A 21,559-nucleotide genomic window follows, 5' to 3' on the forward strand; every position below is an offset into this window, starting at 1 on the left:
TCTGTTCATATCTTTCACCCACTTTTTGATGGGGTTGTTTTTTTCTTGTATATTTTAGTTCTTTATTAATTTTATTAATTTAGTTTATATATTAATCTACAAATATACAAGAAATTATATTAGCCCGTTGTCAGATGGGTAGGTTGTAAAAATTTTTTCCCATTCTGTTGGTTGTCGGTTCACTCTAATTGTTTCTTTTGCTGTGCAGAAGCTCTTTAGTTTAATTAGATCCCATTTGTCTATTTTGGCTTTTGTTGCCATTGCTTTTGGTGTTTTCGTCATGAAGTTCTTGCCCATGCCTATGTCCTGAATGGTATTGCCTAGGTTTTCTTCTAGGGTTTGTTTTTATGGTGTTAGGTCTTATGTTTCAATCTTTAATCCATCTGGAGTTAATTTTTGTATAACATGTAAGGAAGGGGTCCAGTTTCAGCTTTCTGCACATGGCCAGCCAGTTTCTCCATACCATTTATTAAACAGGAAACCTTTCCCTATTGCTTGTTTTTGTCCAGTTTGTCAAAGGTCAGAAAAAATATGAAACGCTTCATGAATTTGTGTGTCATTCTTGTGCAGGGGCCATGATAATCTTCTCTGTATTGTTCCAATTTTAGTATATGTGCTGCCGAAGCAAGCACCCTTTCCTCTCTTTTCTCTCTCTTTCTTTTTTTTAAGATGGAGTTTCAGTCTTGTTGCCAAGGATGGAATGCAATGGGGCGATCTGGGTTCATTGCAACCTCCACCAGTTTCAAACGATTCTCCTGCCTCAGCCTCCAGAGTAGCTGGGATTATGGGCATATGCCACCACACCTGGCTAATTTTGTATTTTTAGTATAGAGATGGGCTTTCTCCATGTTGGTCAGGCTGGTCTTGAACTCCCCACCTCAGGTGATCCGCCCACCTCAGGTGATCTGCCCACCTCAGCCTCCCAAAGTACTGGGATTACAGATGTGAGCCACTGTGCCTGGACTCCTCTCTTTTCTTTAATACTCCCTTCTTCAGATTTATCAATAGTTTAGTTTGCCTTATGTCCTTCAAGGTCATTTTTCAGGCACTTACATTTAAACATACACATATAATTATGTATCTTATATTTTTTTATACTACACTAGTGAACTGTATTTTGTCTTTTTGAACATAACGAATGCTGAAGATATTTTAATATATGTACATCTTCACCATTTATTTTTAACTCCTTTATTATTTTTAACTCCACAATAAGATTGTGCCAATATTTATTTGACACTTAGATCATATAACATGTTTCTCTTTTCAAATCAATACTGCTAAATTTTTTATGTTTATTTCTATACTATAAACTCTAGAGCAACCCCTAGAAATAAAACAGAGGCATAAGAGATAAAATGAAATAAAAAATTAGTAAACTAAAAAGAAGGCAGACAAAAAGGGAAAAAAAGGTCAAAAAACAAGTAGGACAAGTAAAAAAATAGAAACCTGGTACATTTAGAAATATTTAGAAATCAAATTTCTGAGTTGCAAGGTAATTTTATGCAAAATTTTAGTAGAAACTATCAAACTGTTCTACAAAAATGCAGTATTAATTGACACTATGATAAAAAATTATGAAGTTACCTATTTCTTCACACTCTTACAAACACTAGATATTTTGAATCACTTTAACTTGTCAGTTTGATAGACAAAGTCAGTATGCTAATGTTTGGTTACCTTGTTACTGGTAAGGTTGAACAACATTTCCCATATTTATAAGCTGTTTTAAAATTTTTCCTCTGTGAATTGCTCATTCATAGATTCCTCTAATATTTCTACTGTGTTGTTTGGGAGTTTGCAGAATCTCTTAATATGCTATAGATCCAATTATTTGTATTTTGTAAAAATTGTAGATATTTTCCCCATGTCACCTATCTTCAGGTAACAGTATAGTTTTTCAGCCTTTTTTTTGCACTCAAATTTATCAAGCTTTTTTGTGTGACTTGGGAGTAATGTATGAATCTTAGGAAAGTTTCTCTACCCTAAACTTTCTCTATTACTCTCTAATACTTTGATAGTTTTAATTTTAATATATTTCTTTATTTTTGTGTAAGGTAAAAGTTTTATTGGAACACAGCCATGTCATTTGTTTACATATTGATGATGGCTGCTTTCAGGGTGCAATGGCAGAGTTAAAGTAGTTGCAACAGAGACTGTATGATGGTGAAGTCCAAAATATTTACTCTTTGACCCTTTATAGGAAAACTTTGCCAGTCATTGCCCTAAATAGCTATTGTTGTATTAGTATCATTAATAACAGGAACCCTATAGTGTGTTCGCATCTGGAAAGGTAAATATCTCCTCATTGGGTCTATATTTCAAAATATTCTTGGCTATTTCTTGTAATGTCTTTGGGGTAAATTTTACATTTAATTTACGGTTATGGCTGGGATTAAATGTACCAGGTTTCTATTTTTTACTTGTCCTACTTGTTTTTTGACTCTTTTTTCCCTTTTTGTCTGCCTTCTTTTTAGTTTATTAATTTTTTATTTCATTTTATCTCTTATGCCTCTTTGTTTTATTTCTAGGGGTTGCCTTAGAGTTTATAGTATACATCTTTAAGCTATCATAGTCCACCTTTACGTAATATTATACCACTTCAAGTATAGCATAAGAAACCAACAACAGTATACTTTCATTTCTTTCTTTCTGCTATTGTGGTGAGACATTTTACTTTTCACATATGTCATAAATCTCAGAATGCATTGTTTTTATTTTTGCTTTAAATAGTCAATTATTTTGTAGAGAGATTTAACGTACTTTTAAAAAATTTTGTTTGCCCACAAATTATCATTTCTGGGGCTCTTCATTTTTTGTGTAGATGTAGTTTTTTAAATCTGGCTTCTTTTTATTATTTTTTTCTTCTGGCCTAAAAGACTTCCATTAACATTCCTTGTGCAGATCTGGTTGAGTTCTTTCACCTTTTGTTCACATGAGAAAGTTTTTATTTCATCTTTGTTTTTGGAAGAGATTTTTGCTAGGTATAAAATTCTCAGTCGATAGGACTTTTCCTTCAATATTTAAAAAGGATTGCTTTTCAAGCTTTGTTAGGCAGGACCAGAGCAATCAAAAGCAATACCCTTGAGTCCTTTATGAGGTGCCCTATGTAGTACAAGGGACTGAAGCTGTTCTTGGCCCTACATGAGCTCCAGGGATGTTTGTGCTCTTTTCTCCTGGTTCACTCCCTGCCTTGGTGCTTTTCTCTCAGGCACTTACAGGTCAGCACTCAGCTAGAGGCTGGAGGGGAACCTTCTGCAGATCTTTATGACCTTCTCCTTCACTCTGTATAGCCTCTTTTTCTCTGGTACTCTGGCCTGTGAACTCTGGCTACTTTGGCCCACCTCAATTGTCAACTCTGCCTTCTCAATTCAGGGAGACTACTGGGACCCATTTAATTTCCTCCTGTCTGTGCTGTGGCCTGGGAACTCTCAGGCTGTGAGATGGGGGCATTGATCATGTTCACCTTCTTTAGTTTCCTTCTCTGGGGACTACTCAACTGCTGTACCTACTGTCAAATGTCTAAAAAACATTTTTTCATTTATATTTTTTCTCTTTTTAGTTATTTAACATGGGAGGGTAAAAGCGGTCCCCACCCTTCCATTATGACTGAAATGTTTCATTTGGGATTTTCATTGGAATTGATGGGAAAACTTGACACATATCATTCTTCCTTTTAGGAATAGGGTTTTTTGATTTATTTCAGTCTTCTTTGAAATCCTCCACGGACTTTATGGTCTTACACATTCCTATTGATGTTGTATTTAAAGGCCCCAATACAGGCTCCTTACCTTCCCTCTCAAAGCATGTTATTCTTACTCTAGCAATTCAGGAATAGAGTCTAAAGAAGACCCTGAGGCTTCTGCTCCTTAGAGTGACTCCTAGACCTATCCTCTTCCTCCTACCTCTTTTGGTCAGGAGAAAAGGGCCTATTCTAGCTTACTCTTTTATAATGGGAGAGCAGCTTGAGCAGCTCTGGACTAGAGGGTGTGGATGAGAAAACAGTGGATGCATCTCTCATGGAACCCCAAGGGAAGGCTGGCTTAGAGCTGCACGGCTTGCCTAAAACTTTCTTCTACTGTTATCCACAGTAGGGCATGAATGTACTATGAGAAGTAAAACCTGAAGAGTCAACTGTTGATCTACAGGGGGTGCTAGCATCTCTATCTGATTGTGGTGTCACTCCGCCTACCTTGTTTATGTTGTGGGCCTGCCTCTTTGACAGATGGTTACTAATGCACAGAAAAAAATCATCTCTAATAATGTCTCTGGGCTAAATAGGCATTTATAGGCTAATTAGGAAGGCTGGGTATATGTGTTCTAAATGTCAAACAACCAATTTAGAAGCAAAGTTGGAACTGAGCCTTCCTTCCTAAGTTGGGAACTATATGTTCTTATGAAATCAATCTCACAGTAATGACAGTAATAAATTGAGGAGCCCTCAGCTGACTACAGTTGACACTAGATGGATAAACACCCATCCTAAGTAATGAGTTGGTTAATTATAGCTGTGCCATGTTCACAGACCTTCAATTAATCTCTTGAGAAAATATAACTTTATCACCTGCAATGGCTCATAGCATCTAAGCAGGACTTTTCAGAGGTCAGGCTTCTCCATTAACTCAAAATACATGTCTTAAGAATCAAAGGGCTGGGTGGAATTTGGCTTACTTATTTTCATTATACCTCTGTGTGGGGATCCACTTGTATAAAACACTAGAGAAATGACAAGGCAAATACAAGAATGATAGGGAGGAGATTTTGACATATTTTACTGCACTCACATTATCCCCACCCTCATACTTAGCCAAACGGTCATATGTAACACCCTGATCTCTAGAATGTGGGTGTATTCAGACTTTCTGAAAGGGTGAGTTGACTGGCCCACTCAAACACTGCTCCACTGTCTGACAGCTTTATTGGCAAAAGAAAACAATGTCATTCTGACAAAATGCCATATACCTGGACACTGTGGAGACCTAACCCATCCTAACTGTAGATCATGCTAGTTCAGAGTAGATAGCCTGGCTGATCTATATGGCTCAGGCTCATGTTATAGGCCCATGGGTTGCAACCCTGATACGCATTAGCATCACTTACAGAACCACTCCAAGACCAAATATATCAGAAACTTGGGGCTGGGACCCAGGCTTCCTAGGTCATTCTAATGTGCAGCCAGGGTTGAGAACCACTGCTGTAGACTCTGTGGCCATTTGCCAATTTTTAACATTCAACAAATTTATCAAGAGTGGACTTCAATTCATATTATAAAGCAGTACTTCACTCTAGTCTTCCTAAGGACTTTGCCAAATAAGGGAAGATTGCCCATTTCTCTGGTAGCATTAGGAGATGACAACCTTTTGTTTTTAACACAGTCCTTTGGTTCTACTTCTGAATCTTTTCCTTTTCTCTCTGCTACCAAATCCTCAGGTCAGACCCTCATCACCTTCCAACTGCCTCCCAACCTTCTGTTAGCATTGCTCTCATTATTTCTCTCAAGCCCCAAACATGTCTCTTCCTTTTATAGCTCCCTTCAGTGGCTCCCTGCTGTCCAGAAAAAAACTCAGTGTCCTCATTTGGGCGTCCAAGGCTTTCATGGCTAGATTGGAGCATGATTACTCAAGCCAAAAACCCCCTTGGGGTTCTTGCAGGTACCTGACTGACCACTGCTGTCTTCACCTTCTAAGCTTTTGCTTGGATAGTTTGTGCCTTACTCCATCCTGCCAGCAGTCCCCACGCAGGTCGCAAGTCGCAAGTCGTCTTTCCAGTAAAACCTCTGATCTTCCTGCTTCCCATTTCCCACCTCTCAGGTCTTTACTGCCTCTCAGCCAAAGCAACGCCTATATATGCTTTGTAAATGTCTGGCACACAGTAGATGCTAAAAAAAAAAAAAAAAAATTACCAAGTTAGCAAATAAATTTCATTTATCACACTATCAAAATTTGAGTCTGTCTTCCCTATTAGGTTCTGATCTTTAAGGGCAGTAGGTAACAAGGTGTATATAGTTAAAAACAAAAAACAAGGCTTTTGGAGAAAAGTTTGGGTTTAAAACTCTGCTCTACCAGTCACTAGCTGTAGAATCTTGGGCAAGTTTAACTGTTTCCTCAGCTGTGAAATAAGGGTGACAACTCCTTGAAGGGTTTTGAGGATTAGAATATTAGACACATAGTAGGCACTAAGTATTTTCTTTTCTGGACTCAACTCAGCATTTACCAGATACTCCGCAAAACTCACGAGTAACACTCAACTGGAAAACATTTGTTTTAGACTGTATGAATCCAAACGGCTCTATTTCACGAAAGTTAAATGTTAGATCTGACAACCCTCCTTTTTCCCACCTAGTCATCAGGGGCATACCAAACCATTAACTTATTTAATTCTCCAAACAGTCCCTTGAATTATTATCTCCATTTTATGGCCAAGAAAAGTGGAGCAAAGAGAAGGCAATGGATTTCCCTTTGGAAAAAGATCTGGAGCTTTTCAGAATCCTGTTGACTCTCAGCTCTGGGCTGTTTTCTTAATGCCATGCTGCCCTCATGTTCAGTCTTGTGAATACATGCTTTTAAATTCAACCATTTGTTTATTTTATAATTAAACCAACAGTCCAATGATGACGGTTTCCAGGGTGTAAGTTAAAGTAGTTATTTTAATTAAAATATTTCTTTTTAAAGGAGAGTTTTTTTCAGAGGCATAATTTGGACTGAATAGTTACTGACTACCACAACCTCCGGGAAGCTTGATTCATTCACCTGTAACTAAGAATAACAACAGTACCTGCCTTATGGGATGAGGATTAAATGACTTAACACATGCAATCTGAATACACGTGAAACTGGGTCTGGCACATGCTAGTACTCAGCATCAGCTATTACCATCATCGCCACCAAGACTTTTGCTTGGAATTCTCTCACGTGGAACCTTGTTGTCCTTTACTGTGCTCATTACAGCAAAGACCATGAAGAACACCCTGTCACTCCTTAATGCTTCTCAATTAATTGAGAGCTCTAATAATCAAAAAGGCAATTTAAAGGCAAAAAAGTAACTTTATTGAGTACTAATCTTACCATGAAACATCTATAAGAAATAATTACAAAATAATGCAGGTTTTTTTTTTTTTAACATACTTTTGGTATCATCTTGATATGATGATCCTTTCACAGAAAGGATTATTTACAGTTTATGTAGATATAAAGCTCACTGTTACAAATACAAATGTAGGTTTGCAGAGGCAATATATACCAAATGGGTATACTGACTAGCAATAGATATGTCAGAAATGCAGAATAAATACAGCTTCATATTTTTCTTTTCCTTTTTATTTTTAAAAACAATTTCCAAATACAAAATATGGATTATTCAAAGTGGATTTTTTATATACATATATATAATTCTGCTGCAAACAGTGGATCAAAAAGCAAAAGTGTTCTTAGCATGTTTCATTTTTGAAAACCCACAGGACTACTTATAAATCCAATTAGAAAGAGCATGTGCAAAACCATCAACAATGCCAGCAAAACCTTAGAGATCTGATTTTGGTTGAAGTAGAGAGAAAATAAAGCATAAAGCAGTACCTGTTTACAGTAATTAAATATGTTTTTCCTTTTATCTTTCGTTCTTAAATATGTCTTTTTTTTTTTTTTTTTAAGGTTTGCAAGAAACTCTAAGGGCTAAGGAAATGCACTGCATTATGATCTGGGCTCCTTAGAGTACAAACCTCATCAGGCTTAAACATCATCCATGAGAGATGGTGGACTACTTAATGACTTCTAAGTAAAACAGTCATTAAATGATCCTTTTACACTTTAATCCTTTTATGCAGACTGAGATACTTCCATACATTTCAATATCTGCAACTTTGGTTCTATTAAAGCATTTGATAAAAGCAAAATAGTTTCGTGACCACAGAACTCGACACAGCTTTTTTTTCCTTTTAAAGTGTCAGGTGAACCTAATGTGACGAGGCAATTTTGCATACACATCCGAGACCCAGCACAGGAGGGGCAGGCAGCACAGGCGGGCATGCTCCCGCTCACCATTTGTTGTGTAATACTGACTCCCAGCCACGGGTAACACTGCTTATGCTCCGCTGTACCCTAAATCTACTTGTTACCTGAAAACATAACTTTGTATAAAAATATGATTGTTTCTTTAGAAAATAATATATAGTTTTTTTAATAAAACCTGGCAGATAGAAAAAAATGGTATATCAAAATATGGTAAACAAATGTTGTAAAATACTAAATCATTAAAAATATCTTATAGAAAGACATTGTGCTATGAAGTTCTCTCCTGAAGTATGAGCAATGTTTTTACTGTACATCAAAAGATTCATAAATTCACTCCCCTGACTTGGTTTCATTATGTATTGTTACAGCAGCACAGCAGGTAACTGTCTTAAAAATGGCCCTTTCTCATACACTACATCTTCTGTACACCTTTACTTCAAAATTAACAAAAGACACCCCTGGGATCAGTGGTTTTCAACTCTGTTGCATATTAGCTCCATCTGGAGAACTTTCAAAAAAAAGGCAATTCTACCTGGGTCCCACCACAAGAGAATGATGTAATCAGACTGGTGGGAGACTCAGTCATTATTTTTTAAAAGCTCCCCACACCACATTCTATTATACAATCAGTGTTGAGAATCATGGCCAAAGGCACATGAGGAAACAGTCATTCTTAACTCTATGTATATCAACTGATTGTCTGCAGGTACCATTCATTCAGTGACATATTCTCAATTTTAAGTAATTCCATGTATAAAAGATAGTCATGGAATCCAAAATGAAGACATAGTAAGCTTTAAACACATATAAACATACACAATCCCATGTATTTATATATATATATAATATATACATAGAATATTTTGGTTAAGCAGAAACTAGCATTGCCATGATTTTTTCTTGATAATTAAACAAAGCATCACCAAGCACCAATGTTTTCTAAGACATTTTCCGTAGTTTTAACAGACACGGGTTTTGTAAACTCCACAAAATGCATTACAACATGAACACAATTCATCTGTTACTTGGATGAGGAACTCAACTGAATCCTGGAGATTCCTTGAAGATCACAGAAGAGGACACGGCACTGAGCGGGGTGAAGGAGTCACAGGCATCACAGCATATGCACTTCTGGTTTTCTGGTTATTGCTTAATTCATGTCTTGACTCTGCATAGGTGCTTCCATCATGTACGTATCTTTGGCTTGCTACAACCTCATGATTTTGACCACTCCATCAGTGTTCACTTTGGGACAGCCTCAGGGAGGAAGCAATGGCTACACAGAGCAACCATCTCTGTTAAAAGAAGAATCTTCCCTCTTTCCCCTCCCAAACGATGAGCATTTTATGAGGGAGTGGTAAAAAATTTACAGGCAAACAAATAAATCTAACATCTTTCACGTGATAAAAAATGTGATTTACATGTAGCTGAACTAAAAAGCATCAGATGAGCAAACACACCACACTCCAATATTCTGAGGGCATTGCAATCAGTTAAACGCACTTCCTTCCAAAGGAGCAATGGGTTTCTGGGCACTTCTCTTGCTGTACATTTTCTGTAGTTCTTCTACTTCTGTGTAATACTTAAAGTGCAATTGTTTCAAGGCTTTTGTTTCCATCATCACAAATATTATAAAGAAAGAGCTATGCTTAGGGTGAAGAAGATATGGCACAAGTAATACGTAAAGAACTCATGATTTTCGCATCCTCTAGCAAATAGTAAGCTGCCTGTACAGCTGCACACAGATGGGCTTTATACAACAAACTCTGGAACTTCATCATGAGTGAGATCCAGAGAAAAGTATTTGCTGGTTCTTTTTACTGGAAAAGCATCTTGGATGTTGATGCACTGCTGAGCCAAGTAACTGTTGCAATAGAGGCCTTCCTCGTCCAGTTCATGGCCACATCCAAAGGTGTAACTCTGAGCAGTGTCCTGACACAGACCTGCAATGCGCAGGAAGTCTTTCTGGTAAAGTCTGATGTCATCAAGGCTCAAGCTGTGTCGATCAGTGGAGGTCTTTGGTTTCCGACATATAGTCTGCAAGATAAGGGAAGGTCGAAATGACTTTATAGACTAAAGTGAAAGGTTCGACTATTTGCCTTGTAAAGAGAGATGCTACAGAACCACAAAAGGTTAAGTAATCCTTATATGTTAGAAAGCGGTTTCCAGGCTGCGGTTTCTGGGCCCTAGGGGGAAATGCACCATCAACACCACCTCCACCAGAAATAGCAGCTAACATTTACCAAGCAATTACTATGTGCCAAGCCCTGACCTAAACACTCGGCATGCCATTAACTCATTTAATCTTCCTAACAGTCCTAGGAAGCAGGCACTATCATTCTTCTCATTTTACGGATAAATAATCCAAAGCACAGAGATGTAAATGCAACAGGAATCCAACTATGCTTAGCATTTCAGAAATCAAGCAATTATCTTGAAATAAGGCCATACAGGTAAAGATATGGTTTCTTTTGTTTTTTTTTACTAGGATATGGCAATTCAATGTGGCAATACTTTTAGACCAAGGTCTGTTATTATTTTAATAAGAAATGGGAAAATAAACCAATTATTATCAAGAAACATAGCTTTGCTTTTTAAAAAGCCAGAATTCTTGGGTTGAATATAAAGTGTTCTTTGTGCTGGGTTGAATATAGAGTGTTCTTGGTGTTGAAGAAGCTGGGAGGCAGGCACCAGGACACAGTTCCCCAAGACAAGGGCGTGGGATTCTGCCAAATGCTGTACACAGTAGGAGGCAGACTTTTATTATCCCAAGAGGTGGTATTGATGGAAAATAGAAATGGGTTAAAAATGGTTCTGATAATTACATGAATGGAAGATATTTAATGGGTTATTTAAGGAAACCAGCCATTACATCTTTAAATTTTGTTGCTTACCACCACAAAGGACAACCTGTTAGAATAAGATGCAATTTCTAAAGGCAAAAGTTCCAGAAGCACGTTTTACTAGGAAGTGTCACATCTGAGTGATCCCTTATGTTGATGTAGTCTTTAAAGGCTCCAACGGGATTTCACACATAGAATCATCTGGTCATTCCCACAAACCCTCAAGGAAGGCACACAGTATTTTCCTCATGATGTAGGTGTGGAATCTGACTATCAGCTGTGCCCCAGAAACATCTAAGAGTAGATTATTCATTGGAGTTGTCAGAAAAATATTTCATAAACATCATTTTCACATTATGGTTACTTCAACGGAAGTAAAAGAAAGAAAAGACATAAGAGAAAAAAGGGAAGAAAGAGGAGGAGAAAAGCAGAGGACAAGGAGAGCCAGAATGCAAATGAAAAAAGAGAAACATACACAGAAGGGGGAAAAAAAAAAAAGAGAGAGAAAGGCAGGAGGAGGGAAGACATGCTCTGGAAGTAGAGCCATCAGTCATACATTACATCCAAATGCTGAAACCATGAGTTTCATAGTATTTTATCTATATTGTTGGACATTTAATAGTTTAACCAGTTATCACAGGTTGTCAAATTCTCTAGGCATAGCACACTTTGAAAATTCAATCTGAATGGAATAACCAGAGTGTGGAAACATTTCTGCCAGAACACACTGACAAAAATATTATTCTCCCAGGTTGAGAACAAGCAACACACACAAAGACACACGCACGTGCACACGTGGTTCACTTGAGGTCTGAAGATCAGAAGCTACCCAACCATATAAAGTGTGAAGCAAAATATGTAATTTATCTAAGGAAAAAATCAGTCAACTCAAAGATAAGCAGAACTAGCAAATAAGATGGAAATAAATTCAGAATAAAGCTAGAATGTATGTATCTAGGAAGAATCACTTCCTTAGGGTTTTTAATTTTTTCTCATTTGTATAAATGTAAGTTAATACTTAAAATGTTCTATAATTTATTTTCCTAATTTATGTTTTTCAATTCCTTTAATACCTGTGGAAGAGAATCAGTACTCTGGCCACGAAGCTTAACAACTGTTTCTGAAGAGCTTGAAGTGGAAGAACCAATTTCTTTCACAATCAACCCTGAAATAAAACACAGAGATATAAACAACAAACACTTCAAATTATTCACACCTCTTGCCATATATTCTGACACATTGCTATCAGGAATGAAAAATCCAGTATTAACCATTACCAAAAAGTCTCATTGTGACTCTTTGCTGAACACATGCCTCTAGATTTGGTTTGGCTTGGATGTATAGTGATGAATTGTGGGGGCTCTGGCCTCTGAAGTCGGACAGATCTGGCTGGATCTTGGCCCAGACAACTAATTAGCCATGTATCCTGGCTCGTTACTTAGCCTCTCAGTGTCTCAGTCCCCTTCTTGTATAAAATGGGGCCAATAACAACACCTGCCCTCTAGTTTTAATGATGATTACACAGTGAACGCATAAAAGGGTGAGGTACAGGGACTATACATGGATACACTTAGTTCATGACAGCTCTTTTTGGCTGATGGGGCACTTGGCACATTCCTCCTGCAGCAGATCCCACTGGCAGGAGACGAACCGGGAGGCCACAGTGAAAATTCAGTATTGGGTCTTTGAGAACAGAGCCTCTAACCTAATCACCTCAGCACACAGTGGTAACCCGTTAAAATTTCAGAAGCAGAAATCCAGGGCTGACACTTCCCTATGTGACTGGCATGTGAGTGAAGCATTTAGAAAAAACATGTCTCAGAAGGTAAAACTACCAATAAGAACTAGAGGTGTATGTGAACAAGGCTGAAATTTTTCTTGCCAATAGATCAAGCAAATGTACTACAGGTCAAGCCCTAGAACCATAAGGCCAATGGCTACTTAAAAAAAATAAAATACATCCCCATCTTCCAAAAAAAAAAAAAAAAAACCTTATGTAATGTGATTCTTATTCAAGTATTGCTAGTAGTCTACAGATGACTTTTTGTGTTCTATCCCTTAACTCTTTAGAAACATTTCGTAATGACTCAGTGTCTAGCATATGCCATAAATACATTAAGTATTCAATAATTAGTTAAATTGAAACATGAAGACATTCCTGGTTTACAAGTAGACACTATTTATTTATTTATTTATGAGACGGAGTCTTGCTCTATCGCCAGGCTGGAGCGCAGTGGCGTAATCTCGGCTTACTACAACCTCTGCCTCCCGGGTTCAAGCAATTCTCCTGCCTCAGCTTCCCAAGTAGCTGGGACTACAGGTGCATGCTGCCACGCTCTGCTAATTTTTGTACTTTTAGTAGAGACGGGGTTTCACCATGTTGGCTAGGATGGTCTTGATCTCGTGACCTCATGATCTGCCTGTCTTGGCCTCCCAAAGTGTTGGGATTACAGGCATGAACCACCATGACAGCCTACAAGTAGACACTTTAAAAACTCAGGTGATGACCAGGTCTGGTGGGTCACATCTGTAATCCCAGCACTTTGGGAGGCCGAGGCAGGTGGATCACCTGAGGTCAGGTGCTCGAGACCAGCCTGACCAACATGGTCATCTCTACTAAGAATATAAAATTAGCAGGGTGTGGTGGCACATGCCTGTAATCACAGCTACTCTGGAGGCTGAAACAGGAAAGTCACTTGAACTTGGAGGCGGAGGTTGCAGTGAGCTGAGATTATGCCATTGCACTCCATCCAGCCTGGGCAATAAGAGTGACACTCCTCTTAAAAAAAAAAAAAAAGGCTGGGCGCGGTGGCTCAAGCCTGTAATTCCAGCACTTTGGGAGGCCGAGGTGGGTGGATCACGAGGTCAAGAAATCGAGACCATCCTGGTCAACAAGGTGAAACCTCGTCTCTACTAAAAATACAAAAATTAGCTGGGCATGATGGTTCGTGCCTGTAGTCCCAGCTACTTGGGAGGCTGAGGCAGGAGAATTGCTTGAGCCCAGGAGGCGGAGGTTGCGGTGAGCCGAGATCGTGCCATTGCACTCCAGTCTGGGCAACAACAGCGAAACTCTGTCTCGAAAAAAAAAAAAAAAAGAAAAAAAAAACTTAGGTGATACTCATGTTTTAGGGGTCAGTACAAACTGCTTTAGTAGAGGATCTAGAACAATATCTTCTAAAGAGCATTAAAACAAATCATGATAGAGACGTGGACTTGGGTCTGTGTGCACTGGTTGGCAATTGGCATGGTTCCTTTTGGATTTCCTGGTAAATGTGCCCTCAGCTATCATGCCTGTAAAGGGTCTTCTCCAAACCCAGACCCACCATTGGGAAAGTCAGCAACGAGCTGGTGCTCAAAATACTGAACCAACTCCTATCAAACTCCGTAAGAATGAAAGACAGAGAGGTACACTTCACCACTACTCAGTCTTAGGCTGAGGGTGGTTATTCGCTTATTTATTTTTTTGAAAGATATGGAACGCTTCACAAATTTGCCTGTCATCCTTACACAGGGGTCATGCTAATCTTCTCTGTATCACTGCAACTTTAGTATATGTGCTGCCAAGGCAAGCACTTAGCTGAATGTTTTATAAGCAACATTTAAATGCTCAGATTGTAGAGAATTTGGGAAACTAGGATGATGTAAGAAATAAAATTATCTATCTCTATAATCGTAACATCCAAAGAATAGGCTATTAATAGTTTTATGTGTTTTTTAAATACACAGATAAACATTCTTAATTTTAAAGCGGATTTTATATAATTTTTACTGTTCACCTTAACTATCTTAAACGTTATTAAATATTGTTTGAAAATCTCAAATTTAATGGTTATATGCCATTGTATGAATATGTGACAATTTAACCACTTGTTCCTTTTTTTTTTTTTTTTTGACAGAGTCTCACTTTGTCACCCAGGATGGAGTGCAGGGGCACGATCTCAGCTCACTGCAACCTCCACCTCTCGGGTTCAAGTGATTCTCTTGCCCCAGTCTCCCATGTAGCTGGGATTACAGGCCCGTGCCACCATGCCCAGCTAATTTTTTGGGTATTTTTAGTAGAGATGGGGTTTCATCATGTTGGCCAGGCTGGTCTCCAACTCCTGACCTCAGGTGATCCACCCGCCTCGGCATCCCAAAGTGCTGGGATCATAGGTATGAGCCACTGTGCCTGGCATTAGCATTCATTCTTTAATTTTTTTAAAATAACAGTTCAATAAACATTTTCATATATAAATCTTTGTAAACAGTCATCCTTTTTACTTAAATTTTATCTCTATTTAAAATTTACAGTGATAAAAATTAAATGCAGAAATATATAAATGCAAAATGTAGGTCAGCTTCCCTAACATTCCCCTTCCCAGAGGCACTGTGGCACACAGTTTTTAGACTATTTCCTTTCCACAAATGTATATACATAGAGCTATCTACAGACCTAAAATGTGCGTATAATTGTGAATGTTATATTTAATTTAAATTAAAAGGTAAAGCAAATGGGCAAAAAGGGGCAAAGTTTGGTATCTGAACTCTAAGCATGTTTAGAGCAACCAGCCTGAGGAGTGAGTGTTGGTCAGAGAGTGATTCTCTGCAGTCACAGGCAGAGAATGCTCCTGGCAGAAGATCTGGAGGCCAGGGTTCTGCTGGGTTAGCAAATGGAATTCTGAAACAAAAGATGCCTCCTGCTCCTGAGGACTAAGTGCCAGGCTGGTGGTGAGTGTGTATCGGTCTGGTTCCTCTCTGATTTCCAGTGCCTGGCACCTTGAAGAAGAGGCTCAATGAGCATCAGGGGCTGTGGATTTGCCAGAGCAGGGACAGGCCACCCCAGTTGGGAACTTCATTCAATCAAAGCTGGAAGGAACCATCAATAGTGTTGGTTGCTGAGGCATATTTCTCTAGAAAACAGACTGATTCATGATGTGTGACAACAGCAGTTAGATGTGACTGATGTCTATAAACAAACCCATACTGCTGCCATTTTTAAAGATAGTTATCTTACATGTGACAGAAATATATATTGTACATTATATAACTATAATAGGATTATAGTGAATGCATGTTTTCTAGAAGAATTTATACAAATATGGAATTTAACAGTATCTTTTTAGGTCAACCCATTTTGACACTTTTCCTCCCAGACTCCTCTACGGGTATAACACAGTGGGAAAAACAAAAAAAAAAAAAACAAAAGAAACCTGGAGGCCTACTTCTGTTTCTAGGCATGTAGAATTTGCCCTCTTTGAACTACAGCTAGTGCTCGACTTAACGACCACGATTGGGACCAGCAGACCGGTCGTAACACAATTTGGTCGTAAGTTGAGTAGGCTATATGCACAGTTGAAATGGTGCACGCGGAGATGGTAGTACTGCCAGAAGCTGGTCCGCACTGTCGTACACCCAGCTGGGCAACGTTTGCGCTGCCAGACGCGGAGCAGTCGTGGCTAGCGATTGTGGTCGTAAAGTCGAATGGTCGTAAGTTACATAAGGTTGTAAGTCGATCAATACCTGTATAGGATAGCTGATCTATAAAAAGGAGGCCAGACTGAAGGGGTCTACATGCCTTCCAGATACATTATATGATTCTCAACATAGCCTAACATAGAGAGAACCCTATTGTACAACTACCTTTTGTCCAAAGTGTGGAGAAGAAAATGCTAATTCCCAATCCTGGGTTTTTCTCCTCTTCCCTTTTTTCCACAGAAGGCACAGGGTTCTGCAGCTTATGATATTGACCTGGAGAGGCTCTTAATGCAGTCCAGTCTCTGATCTAGGGTACCCAGCCCACCCCTTCTATTTTCTGAGGCAGGTGTTTTTCAGTCCTGGATAACCTGCTACCAAGAAAGAAGAACTTCTGTAAGAGCTCACCAGAGTGTCCGTTCAGCTTCCGCGACAAGAGCATGTCCTCTGTGATGTAGATGCACATGTCTGGGCTGACTTCCAGAGACTCTTCATTCATCTGCTCCAGGTCCCGGGGGTCATCAACCAACATCTCTATTTCTGACACAGAAGAAGGAAAAGACAGTTAATGACAAAAGGGGAAATGGCCACCATAATATACAACCATATTTTGTGGGTGGCTAGGTAATTATTCATATTTGAAAATAAATTTGCTAATGAGACTCCAAAAGGAAACTCCAGGGACAATTCTCAACAGCTGCTACTTGTTCTTTCTTATAGGATTGCTGCATTATCTACATGTTTTGTAATACTATAATTTGCCAATTATTCTGTATTTTTTAAAAAGAAAAACTATACTACCTTGCTGCAATGACAAAGGACAAACCAAAACTGATGGGCCGTTTACCTGATGCCCAAGCAAGGCTCAATGACACAGACACATGAGAAGTTCACAAAGCCCCCCATGTCCCATGGTTGCCTACTCTCAAGGGCACTGAGTGACTTGAGATCGACACAAATTTCTACAGAAACCAAACAAATGGTCTGCACTTTAACAGAGTCTGTCTTTTCCCTCAAGCCTGAGTGCTATAGCACTTATTTGAGACAGAAAAATAATATAAAAGAGGAACATAAATATTAACTTTGGCTGAGATAAGCCACAGGATTCATCTTACCTCCTTAACACTGGGTAAGTTCCTATCAGCCAGGTGCTGTATTTATCTTCTCTATAGTTCTGGATACATGGGAGGCACTTAAGAAAAACATTACTAAGTAACTCAATGGCATGGACTCCAATCTTTATTTTGTGGGGAGGGGTCGAGAAGTTCAAGATGTTTTTGTTACTGTCACTGCACCCCACTGTGTTGTCCTAACCACTGTTTTATTTACTCTGGGAATTAGAAATACAGACACAAGGGCTGCTCGACTTATCTCCAATCTACTTCATAGAAACAGCTAAGACTTTGAGTCCACAACCATCTAATCTTGTGGCCACAAAGGATCAAAACTAGAGGGATGCTTGTTCACAGCCAAACACAAGCAACTCAACCAAGTCATTGGGGAAGACAACAAGGCACCTCTTCTGCTCTATTACTATGATGTAAAGTTCTCTCCAGACACCAGTGCTATAGAGCCAATACTTGAAAAAACTGGGAGAGACTAAAAAGACAGCCAGTGAGGGGACAGTACTGTTACCATCGTCCTGCGAGTCCTCTTCTAGTCGGTCTTTGCCGCCGCTCTCCACCCCTGAGGTGTGGGAGCTGCCATGGCTGGTCATGGAGCTGCAGGTTTTCAGCTTGCGGTGAATGGCACTGCTGGAGTAGCTGTCTTCTGGCCCCGTGTCCCGGGGCTTGGTGTCTGCCTCAATGCCTGAGGTGTGGGAACTGCTGTGGCTGGCGGTGGAATGACGAGACAGGCGCTTGTGCTTCATGCTGCCTGCGCTGCTCCCACTGGCCCGCGACCGCTTTTCTAGCTGGTCCATGTCGAGGTCCAGGTTGTCACTGATGTAAGATTCCCGATACTGCTTCTTCTCTGTGTGGTGGGGAACACAGTTCATCATGACATCAACCAAGACAGAAGGAACAGCTGGTGAGCTTAAGTGACTCATCAGGCCAAGAACAAGGATAACTTCTAATTCAGGATCTAGTGATTGGAAAGTAGTGATAATTGAGATAGGAACTTGACTTCAGAAGACTGAAAAATGAATAAAAACCAGTGCAACAGATTTGAGGGGGATATTTAAACTACCCAGTTTTGTTTTTTTTTTAAAGTCCCAAGCCGTATAAGAGTGGTATTTAAAGTGCAGTCACAGACCACTTCTTGTCTGCAAATTTACTGGTCCATAGTGAAATAAGTTCAGTGAGTGATAATGAACATTTAGAAACTTTTAGAGCTATGTGACATTGCCATGACGGCCACCAATATGATTTTGTATTTTGTAAAAGTATCCACAGCCTATTAAATATTTTAAAAATCTGGTCCTTTTATGCAGATAATTTCAGAAGCATTGCTCTAGAAGACTACTCAATATAATCATGCTAATTGCCATTCATTTTATTTGTTCAGTCTGTTCCATTGTTAGCTTAGCTCTATCTGCTGAATATAATTTGAAATAAAACTATTCTTCTGAGAATTTCCTGTGAAGATTCTAAAATTCAGATTTTCATTAATATAAGATTGATTTTTTCCACGCAGGCTGAATTAGTGAGGCTTCACCTTCTATTTAGGAAGTCCCAGTAATCACTCCTGGTTTGATGATTTCCAACTCTGATTGGTAAAGCTGTTCTTTAATTCAGTCAAAAACACAACACTGCAAAGTCCCTTTTATTACATACTAAACTAACCATTCCACTAAGGCACAAAGTTACAACCCAGCTGCCGGTTACCACTCAACTGATGCAAAAATATTATTTTTGTCTTTCAGGTCAGAAATGTAAAACAAGGAAGAAGTTTAGATTCCTTGGCTTTTTAATACTGTTGAGAAATAATACGATAAAACAATATTAAAAATGGAGAGTGCATTTGGAGAATGTTAAGTTGATCTAATTTTAGAAACTGCTAATCAGTAGACTAATTGGGTTCTCAGGGGCCTGTTAATGGATTTTAATTGTCTTGTTTCTTGGTTAAATGAAAATACTTGCACGCCTGATGTCTGAATCCAGCTCGGAAATATAATCAAAGCAGGCTCCCTACAGAGGAAATGAGCAGCAGGAGAAGGAAAAGATGCCCCTTCTAGGATGCAAAATGCACAAATGCTTGGAGAAGGCTATGTGTACACATTTCTAGGTTCCAGCCCATTCACATCTTTCTAAGGAACTGGCTGAAACTCAAAGGTGAGTATGTGTTGCCACACGGGAAATAGGATGAAACCAGACACCAGACCTCCATGCACACATCATCAAAACAAAAATGCATCCATGTACAACTCATCATTTAGAGAGCAGACTAGGTTCTAATAATCCCTATCTTCTGAATCAGCAGGCATGAGATGAAGGTGGAGAGCTAAAACAGTTTGCAAAAATTTCCATAGTTTGTATTCACTGTGGTTTCACAATAATAGCCATGTGGCCCTTGGATGAGTAGTAAATGAAGAGAAAAAAGTAAAAGTCTGTAAGTTGTTGGAGTGCCATTGCTCTAACATAATTAGGAATTGTGGGTCTAATCATTTTAAAGCTTTTCTGCATCTTTACACACAGCCTTTTTACTCCCAACTTTCTGATAGGTTCAGAGGTCTTTATAGTTCCTCTGTACTCACTAGAGTATGGTCACAGAAGACAAGTACTTGCCAGCCTGTTTTCTACCTATTCCGGTGAACATGTTAGCATGGTCTGGGTGTTCCACATGGCTGGCTCCTGTTCCTAGTGCTGTATCAGACCCTTTCCAGATATTTAAGAAGCTTCACACCACTCAGTTACAAACTGAGAGAAATTTAAATAATTCTGAAATTTATTGTAAGAAATGTAAAATGCAACCTCTCATCCCCTTAATAATCACTAGGGTCAACACCGCAGATCATCAATATGCCTGTGCTCTTTCTACTCCCTCTGTTGTAAAAGCCCAGACACAATGAGGTTTTTCAGACACTATTTCAGAAAATAATGCCATAAATGTGACCACTTATCCTAAGAATAAGCTCCAGCTGTTGAATAAAGTTAGGCTTGAAAATGTTTTCTAATGACACAAGGCATGTTTTTCTTTCTCTTTTAAACCCTATAGAAAAATTCTTGTGATCATTTTCTACTAAAATGCTAAAATAGTGTTTCAGACAAGGTGATTCTAAATAAAATTAAATTAAGAAAAACACGGACTGTCTTTATGCTATTTTTTGGTAAACTAATGCCCAAAAAAGGGCTTTTCATGTTAAAATGATAGAGCTTTTAAATGTGGGTGAGAAATCATTGGATTCAGGCCAAAGCTGGCCCAGAGAAACTTAGTTTCAGGCCTTTTCCAGACATGGAAAACCTCTAAAGTAGAAGAAACTACATATGTTTTTCTTTGGAAGAAAAAAAAAAAAAGACTTCCTCCAAAATCTACCTCCCCTCATCCAAATAAAAGATCTAGTCTACATCTCTTTCATTCCTTCATCCCCCTACTGCTATGGTTTGAATGTTCCCTCCTAAACTCACGTTGAAATCTAATTGCTATCATAATAGTAAGACCTGGGAGCTTAAAGAGATGATTAGGTCACAAGGGCTCTGCCTCTGTGAATGGATTAATGCCATTACTGCAGTAGTGGGTTCATTATGAGAGGGAGTTTGGCCCCCTTTTACTCTCTCTCACCCTCTCTTTGCCCTTCTACCTTCCACCATGGAATGAAGTAACAAGAAGGCCCTTGGTAGATGCTGGCCCCTCAATCCTGGACTTTCCAGCCTCTAGAACTGTGAGGAAATAAACTTCTGTTCTTTAGAACTTACCTAGTCTGTGGTCTTTTGTTACGGCATCACGAAACAAATTAAGACACCTATACTCACTTAAGCCTCCAAATATCTGGTACTATGTTCGGCAATGAACAAGGCCCTGCCTCTCTGAGAACTCAAAATGCTTTGTAATTTTTACCTTTGAACCTATAGAGGGTCATTAATTCTTTTAGGCTCTAAAGGGATCTCTTGCGGTCATCTGAACAAAAATGTACTAAAATGCATCAGGCAGAAAGCTGACAGAACAAATGAATTTCTCAAGGTACCATGTCAGACATTTAGGACTGAAGCTGACTTGGCAAATTATGAGCTCTGCACCTAATTAAGACGCCAGTCCTCACAGGTTCTCCTGCTTCTTCATCCTCCTCCTGTCCCCATCTGAATTCCTTTTAATATTCATGTC

At 39.0% G+C, this 21,559-nt stretch overlaps 1 protein-coding gene and 2 non-coding genes across 6 annotated transcripts in view; all 3 read right to left on the reverse strand.

Moving 5' to 3' along the window:
- Positions 1 to 525: 525 nt before the first annotated feature.
- On the reverse strand, positions 526 to 632 carry LOC119468678. The gene has a single exon (XR_005197420.1). It is a non-coding gene; the product is annotated as a U6 spliceosomal RNA (small nuclear RNA).
- A 6,391-nt stretch (positions 633 to 7,023) lies between these two features.
- FRMD6 (FERM domain containing 6) overlaps positions 7,024 to 21,559 on the reverse strand; it is a 150,487-nt gene continuing 135,951 nt past the window's right edge. For all 4 annotated transcript variants that reach the window (XM_037732777.1, XM_017512425.2, XM_017512424.2 and 1 more), the window contains exons 11-14: positions 17,936 to 18,271; positions 16,709 to 16,840; positions 11,923 to 12,014; positions 7,024 to 10,043 (exon numbers count right to left, since the gene is read on the reverse strand). In XM_037732777.1, coding sequence (XP_037588705.1) covers positions 9,759 to 10,043; positions 11,923 to 12,014; positions 16,709 to 16,840; positions 17,936 to 18,271 — 845 coding nt within the window. In that variant the 3' untranslated portion in view covers positions 7,024 to 9,758. The remainder of the gene's footprint in view (positions 10,044 to 11,922; positions 12,015 to 16,708; positions 16,841 to 17,935; positions 18,272 to 21,559) is intronic.
- On the reverse strand, positions 14,316 to 14,422 carry LOC119468679. The gene has a single exon (XR_005197421.1). It is a non-coding gene; the product is annotated as a U6 spliceosomal RNA (small nuclear RNA).

This window comes from Cebus imitator, unplaced genomic scaffold (assembly GCF_001604975.1).
Source record: "Cebus imitator isolate Cc_AM_T3 unplaced genomic scaffold, Cebus_imitator-1.0 Scaffold472, whole genome shotgun sequence".
In the NCBI taxonomy this organism is placed as follows: domain Eukaryota; kingdom Metazoa; phylum Chordata; class Mammalia; order Primates; family Cebidae; genus Cebus; species Cebus imitator.